The sequence below is a fragment of the Echinops telfairi genome, unplaced genomic scaffold (genome assembly GCF_000313985.2).
Source record: "Echinops telfairi isolate 266 unplaced genomic scaffold, ASM31398v2 ScPeMD7_57;HRSCAF=196, whole genome shotgun sequence".
NCBI lineage: Eukaryota > Metazoa > Chordata > Mammalia > Afrosoricida > Tenrecidae > Echinops > Echinops telfairi.
In genome coordinates, this window is record NW_022103955.1 from 609,083 (window position 1) to 616,677 (window position 7,595).

General features: G+C 38.9%; 1 protein-coding gene across 1 annotated transcript in view; it reads left to right on the plus strand.

The window, feature by feature from the left end:
* AFG3L2 (AFG3 like matrix AAA peptidase subunit 2) overlaps window positions 1–7,595 on the plus strand; it is an 80,493-nt gene that overhangs the window by 60,453 nt on the left and 12,445 nt on the right. The window contains exons 15-16 of the mRNA XM_004702870.2: window positions 3,995–4,195; window positions 5,575–5,769. Of these exons, the coding sequence (XP_004702927.1) occupies window positions 3,995–4,195; window positions 5,575–5,769 (396 nt within the window). The remainder of the gene's footprint in view (window positions 1–3,994; window positions 4,196–5,574; window positions 5,770–7,595) is intronic.

Sequence of the window (7,595 nt, forward strand, 5' to 3'; positions counted from 1 at the left end):
AGGAAAATGAGCTGATTCCGGGAACCCAAGAGGCAAGCGAATTTTGGGAATGATGAGGGCAACAAATGTATAGATGTGCTCTACACAATTGATTTATGTATTGTGATGAATTTTATGAGCCCCAATAAATTGATTTAAAAAAATAATGTGTGAAACAAAAAGAGGAGCAAGCATTGACTCTGGTCTCACCACATATAAAAAATTTTTATTTAAAACCTGTCAAAAAAAAAAGCTAACACTACAACTTGTAGAAGTGGTAGGAGGAAAAATCTCTGTGACTTCGAGTAGGCAAAACTTGCTTAAGACACAAATATGAACTGTGAAAGAAAAAGTAAGTAAAATTTCATCAAACTAAAAACACCCGAAAAGGTCAGCTGTACACTAAGTGCTTATACTGTAAATCTATACGGTTGGCAGTTTAAAACTACCAACCTCTCCTAGTAAGAAAGATGGGGCTTTCTTCTCGTGAATAGTTAGTCTCAGCAACTCCCAGGATTGCTATGAATCAGCATCGACTCCATGGCAGTGATTGAGTACGCTGAGAAATAGTTGCAAAACAGAAACAAAAGAGTTATATCTAGAATATATAAAACACCCTTAAAACTCAATAATAAAATAAGAAACCAATAAGATGTGAGCAGGCACATCATAATAGAGGGTTTATGCACATGAGTTATCAGGGAAATATAGATTAAAACTATGATGACTTAGCACCACACATCCACTGGAATTGTTAAAATGAAAAAGCACCAGGAGTTGGTAAAAATGTAGAGTAATTTGAATTCATGTTTTGCTGACAGAAATGTGAAGTGGTGCAACTCTATCAGAAAGATGTTAGGCAGTTTCTTACAGTGAACATTTCTATAACAACTAAGCATATGCAAGTTCAAGTTAAAGGTGAAGGAAATTAAAACAAGTCCATGAGAGACAAAATACGACCTCGAGTCTGTCCCACCCAAGTTTTGAGACTATCTCAGGAACAGATTTAATACATTGAACACTAATGACTAGAGACCTAATGAGCTATGGGAAGACATCAAGAATATTCTTTATTAAGAAAGCAAAAGGTCATTAAAAACACGGGGAGAAAAAGATCAAAAGATCAAAGTGGATGTCAGAAGAGACTCTGAAACTTGCTCTTAATCATAGAGTAGCTAAAGCAAAATGGAAGAAAGTTTGAATTCAAAGAGCTGAATAGAACATTTCAAAGGGCAGCTTGAGGAAACAAAGTCACATAATGAAGTGTACAAAGACCTCGAGGTAGAAAACCACAAAGGAGGAACATGCTCAGCATATCTGAAACTGAAAGAACTTGAGTTACAATATTGCGAGAGATGCTGTGGGTAAAATAATTGCATCAGCAGGAGGTATCCAGAGGAGATGGGAAGAATGCACAGAATCACTGTAACAAAGCCCTAGTCAGCATCACCATTTCAGGAGATAATGTCTGAGCAAGAACCATGATACTGAAGGAAGAAGTTCAAGCTGCACTGAAAACATCAGCCAAAAACAAGGCTCCAGAAATTAATGGAATACCAATTGAGATGTTTGAACAAGATGATGTAGCACCACAAGCCGTTAACTCATCTATGCCAGAACATTTGGAAGACAGCTACGTGGTCAACTGACTGGAGGAGACCATATTTGTACCTATTCCAAAGAAAAGTAATGCAACAGACTGTTCAAACTGTAGAACAATATCACTGATATCAAATGCAAGTAAAATTTTGCTGAAGATCATCCAGCAATGGTTGCATTGGTGTATTGGCATGGAACTGCCAGAAATTCAGGCCAGATTCTGTAGAGAACATGGAACAAGAGATATCATTGCTGATGTCAGATGGATATTGGCTGAAAACAGAATACCAGCACAATAAAATTTGTGTTTCATTGACTATGCCAGGCATTCCACTGTGTGGATCATAAACTGTAGATAATCTTGAGAAGAATGATAATTCCAGAATACTTCATTGTACTTGCGTGGAACTTATACATGCATCACAAGCCAGGTGTGTGACTAGAACAAGGGAATGCTTTGCATGGGTTAAAATCAGGAAAGGTGTGCATCAGAATTTTATCTTCTCACCATGCTGAGCAAATCACCAGAGAAGATGGATTATATGAAGAAAAATGTGGCATCTAGATCAGAGGAAGGCTTATTAACGTGATATACAGAGGACACAACCCTGCTTGCTGAAAATGAGGAGGACTTGAAACACTCGAAGATCAAGGATTGCAGCCTTCAGTATGGGTTGTGACTCAATGCAAACCAGACCAAAATCCTCACAACTGGACAATAGGTAATATCATGGTAAATGGAGAAAAGATTGGAGTTGTCAAGGTTTATGTCTTGTTTGGATCCATAATCGATGCTCGTGGAAGTAACAGTCAAGTGATAAAAACACGTGTTGGATTAGGTAAATCTGTTGCACAAGTCCTCTTTAGAGTATTGAAAAAGTAAAGCGTTTACTTTGAGGACTAAGGTGGGCCTGGCCCAACTCATGGTATTTTCAGTTGCCTCATAAGCATGTGAAAGTTGGACATTGAGAAAAGACGACTATGAAGAAGAATTGATGCATTTGAATTGCGGTACTGGTGAGGAATATTGAAAATTGTCATGGACTGCTAAAAGGACAAACATCTGCCTGTCAGAAGTACAACCAGAGGGGTCCTGAGACAGCAGTCCCTGGAGAAGGACGCCATGGCAAAGTGGAGGGGTAGCAGAAAAGAAGCAGGTCCTCAAAGAGATGGGCTGCCACAGTGGCTGCCACAGTGGACTCAGGCACAGGATCAAATGTGAGAGTAGCGCAGGACCGGGCAGTCTTTCATTCTGCTTTGCACAGGGTCCCTATGAGTCGTAAACAGCTCAATGGTACCTCACAGCTACAGCAAGCAATCTCTTCCTAAAGAAATGAAACCATGTCCACATTAAGACTTATGCTTTGTTCATAGTAGTTAAAAAATGAAAGCAGTCCTGATATCTTCAATAAAAAGAAATGGACTATTAATATACACAGTACTATCGGTAAGTCTCTGAAAGTTAAACCAAACACAAGTAGATTTTGTGCAAGTTAAGATTCTATTTACTTGCAGTTCTACAAATTTTGAACTAAACTATAGGTATGCTATAGTTGCCTAGAGTTTGACGTGTGGGGGGAGATTGACAACAAATGGGTATGAAAGAACTTTTGGGGATGATTTAAATGTTATGTCTTTATTGTAATATGGGATTCTATTTGTTAAAATAATAAAGCAATCTCAATCTTAGAGAAATGAACTGCATACTGGGTATATTAATTGGTTTGTAACTCATTCCTCTTTTTTTCCCTCAAAAGGAGAAAAAATGAAGGCAGGTAAAAGTGCCATCACATCTTGGTCTGCTACATTTCTTTTCTCTAAAGCATTGCTTCCTAAAGTGGATAAAATTGCTCCCGTGGGGGTGAGGGTTGTGGTGGGGAGGAGATGGGGCTAGAATGATTCAGGGCGCTGTAAAAGCAAATACCTACACTTTTATCCTGGACTGTGAACTATAGTACAAAAGTTTTTATTTGCCAGGGAGGTACTGAAATGGGCACAGTAGGCCAAATAAGTTTTGGAACCTATGCTCTATAAGAGTGTACAGCCAGGTCTGAGACTGAGATTAAATCTGTCTACACAGGGTGTGATCTGTTGTCAGAACAGGCTGCCACCTTGATCAGGTAGTGCTCACCAGTGATCCCATTGCCAACACTGTGGAATTTCAATTGAGTTTTCTAAAAAGACAAGAAATACATTTTAGAACTCTTAAAGTGAAGTTGTCCCAAGAGAAAACACTCCTCCCAAACAGTTGCTACTGCTAGATCTCATCTACCAGGGCTGGTGGATTGCAAAGTTATTGTGGCAAGCTGACTACTGCTAAACAGATTCACTGAGTTTTTCTATAGAAAACAAAAATGTCTTAATTAAATGTACATTTGATAGTGAAATCTTCATTTTGTATGCTTTTTATTACCAGGTATCTATCATCCCACGTGGCAAAGGATTAGGCTATGCTCAATATTTACCAAAAGAACAATACCTATATACCAAAGAGCAGCTCTTAGATAGGATGTGTATGACTTTAGGTGGTCGTGTGTCAGAAGAAATCTTCTTTGGAAGAATTACAACTGGTGCTCAAGATGACTTGAGAAAAGTAACTCAGAGTGCATATGCCCAAGTAAGTGTATGAAATAGAGTGTTTCTTCTGTGTATTATCACATTTGCATGAGAAATTGACATTCTTGAAATGAGCCTAGAACAATAGTATTGTGCTTAACTCTTTTAGGCTTTTTAGGCAGATTATTTTATAGATATCTGTGTGTATCATTTGAAACAGAAATTCAGTGCCTGTTTAGCAGTAATTCCTATTCCCTACTCCCCTAGCTTTTGTTGTTAGATGTCATCACGTTGGTTCTCACCCATAGCAACCTCATGCACAACAGAATGAAACACTAGCTGGCCCTGCACCAACCTCACAGTTGTTCCTATGCATGAGCCAATGTTGCAGCCCAGGTGTCATGCAAACTCCTAGAGTACCTTCCTCTTTTTGCTATCCCTGTAGTTTACCAACATGATGTCCTTCTTCAGAAACTGATGTCTCTTGACAGCATGCCCAAAGTGTATGAAAGGTGAAGTCTCACCATCGTTGCCTTTAAAGAACACTAGTTTTGGTTCTTCCAACACAGATTGATTTGTCCCTTTAGCATTTCATAGTACTTTAAATATTCTTCTCTAGCACCACAGCTCAGAAGCACTGATTTTCTACCGACTTCTTTGTTCAATGTCAGTTTTTCTGATCTCTTAAGATGTAGAAGTGATTAGCACTGATTTTTTAATTTCATTATTGTAGAATTCCTTCTTTTGTTTTCATAAAGTATTTAAAAGCAACAACCAACAGCAGGACTTTCTACTGGGTTCTGGTCTTGTTCTCCTTTCATCTGGATTTTGTTCTTCTAATCTAATTCACATTTTATTTCCAGCAATTCCTTCTTAATGTGAGGCTTGGCCCAGAAAAGAGCTTGTCTGGTTTGTTGGGGGGTGGGGGTGGGGTGCCAGTCTTTCCAGACCTTCCTCTGGACTCAGGGAACTAGAGGATTCAAATGGTCTTCTAGCTCTCACATGGCCATGCCACTTTCTAGGAAGAGCCTGTTGGACATTTTAGGGTTCTACCTCCTCAGGCCCATCAGGTCTGTCTTCTCTCTTTTCCCCTCTTACAAATAGTATTATCTTATAGGTGTTGTAGCTGTCGGTAACTGCTTCCCACCTCTTTGTCACTTAATTTTGTTGTACATGTTTGTAGTTTTCTGGTTTTGTTTTCTAGTTGAGTTTCAAATACTCTGCCATCGCTATTACCAGATAGACAGGATACCCTGCTCTATGAGTCAGGTCTTGAGCTGACTCAGGGCTACCATGTTAATATCCAAGTTAGAGAGCAATAGTACCATAAAATGTGTACGTTGATGCCATTATAAAAATGCACTGCCATTTTATAAAAATAATATTGATCAGTCAAGAAAAATGGATGCCTACCACTATTTATCTAAATTTTTCTGTCAGATTGTTCAATTCGGCATGAATGAAAAAGTGGGACAAATTTCCTTTGACCTTCCACGTCAAGGGGACATGGTATTGGAGAAACCTTACAGTGAAGCCACCGCACGACTAATAGATGATGAAGTCCGATTACTTATTAATGATGCTTATAAAAGGACAGTAGCTCTTCTCACAGAAAAGAAAGCCGATGTGGAGAAGGTAGGTACCAGTCATATGACTAATTTCCCATCAAGTTTGCAGGAAAAGAATAAAATGATAGATTGGATAGTTGATTGGTTTATAAAGTTCTGAGGTTCTCCTTTCTGGTCAGCTTGTGTACTCATTCATCCTAGCTATTTAGTGCCAGCTCTGTCTGGATGAGGCAGCTTGATAGCGTGGTGAGCAGAAGCACACAGCCCCACTTCGTATAGCTCTTACTTTCTAACTAGGAATATGAATGAGAGGTCAGTGAAGTATGCTAATAAGTATATCATAAACAATAATGAAATTAGCATTGCCCACCAGAGCTTTCAAGGAGCACAATGATTGATTGGATTTACAATTGTTTTTCACTGCCAGAATCAACAGTAATAAAAGATGAAAGAACAAAAAAAGAATTTACCACACACGAGACAACTAAGAAATTGGCATATGGAAGTTTAATTTAGCTTGATTATGGAATAACAGCAATAAACATGCTTGGTGAATCCTGTTGTTGCACCTCACTTGATAGTGGCTGTGAAAAGGGAGAGGCACATTCTCTGCAAACCATAAATTTCATGTATCCAGTAAACCAACTCTTCCAAGATCTATGCAATCAGCATTGGGAATTTTTTTGTTCATTCCACATTCCACATTCTAATGAGAAAAACACAATTGGAAAAGCCTCTAATAAGGGCTTTTGAGGCAATTAAAGGCTTTTCTCAGATATGTTTTTCAGTTAGCAAGTCTTCAGGGAAGCCTTCTATGCGCCTGCCTTGGAGCCAGTCCTTCCTCCACAGTCCTTGCCTAAATAGGAGAGAGAACTGGTGTACATGTGACATGGAGCCAGAGAAGGTTTTATATGAATGGGTGAAAGAGAGCTTAAATTTTAAATGAATCAGGGTAGAATATGAGGAGCCATAAAAAAAAAGACCTATGCTCATTTGTTTTTTTGATGTGAAGGGGACAATGCATTTCAAGTTTGTTCCTCCGGTCACACTGTTATACAAGCTTTCCATTTAGAAGTTCTGGAAAGATTACGTAATAGTGTGTGACCAAAAAAGGCCTAATTTGTGGCAGACAAAGTAGTTTGCCACCACGACAGTGCATCTATTCACGCAGCCATCTCATTGTGTCAGTTTTTGGCAAAAACAGCATGCCTCTCTTGCCCCATGCATCTTACCCGACCTCGCAATGTGCAACTTCTTTTTGTTTCCGCGAATGTAAAGGTTCATGAAAGGACAGCAATTTGATGACTTAGAACAGGTGAAGAAGAAAACAAGGGAAGTGCTGTCAGGTATACAGACAGATGAGTTTGAAAAAAATGTTTCCAAGAATGGAATCACAGATTTGACAAATGTCTTAGGTGTAATGGAGAGTAGTTTGAAGGTGATAGGTTGTTTTGTAAAAAAATTTAAATAAATAGCTTTGGGAAAACATTCCAGTTGGTGGGGTGGGTGGGAGTGGAGGTACCCCCTAGTACTTGAAAGAAAGGAGGACTATGCACTATGGAAACACAGACGTGTGTACAGTGGGCTTGAGAGAGTTTTTCAGAAAATAGAATTAAAAGATAATGCTCTTTTGTGGTTCTTTTTTTCTTTTTTTATCGTTTTATTAGGGGCTCATACAGCTCTTATCACAATCCATACATACATCAATTGTGTAAAGCACATTTGTACATTCATTGCCCTCATCATTCTCAAAACATTTGCTCTACACTTAAGCGCCCAGCATCAAGTCCTCATTTTTCCCCCTCCGTCCCTGCTCCCCCCTCCCTCATGAGCCCTTGATAATTTATAAATTATTATTTTGTCATATCTTGCCCTGTCCAACGTCTCCCTTCA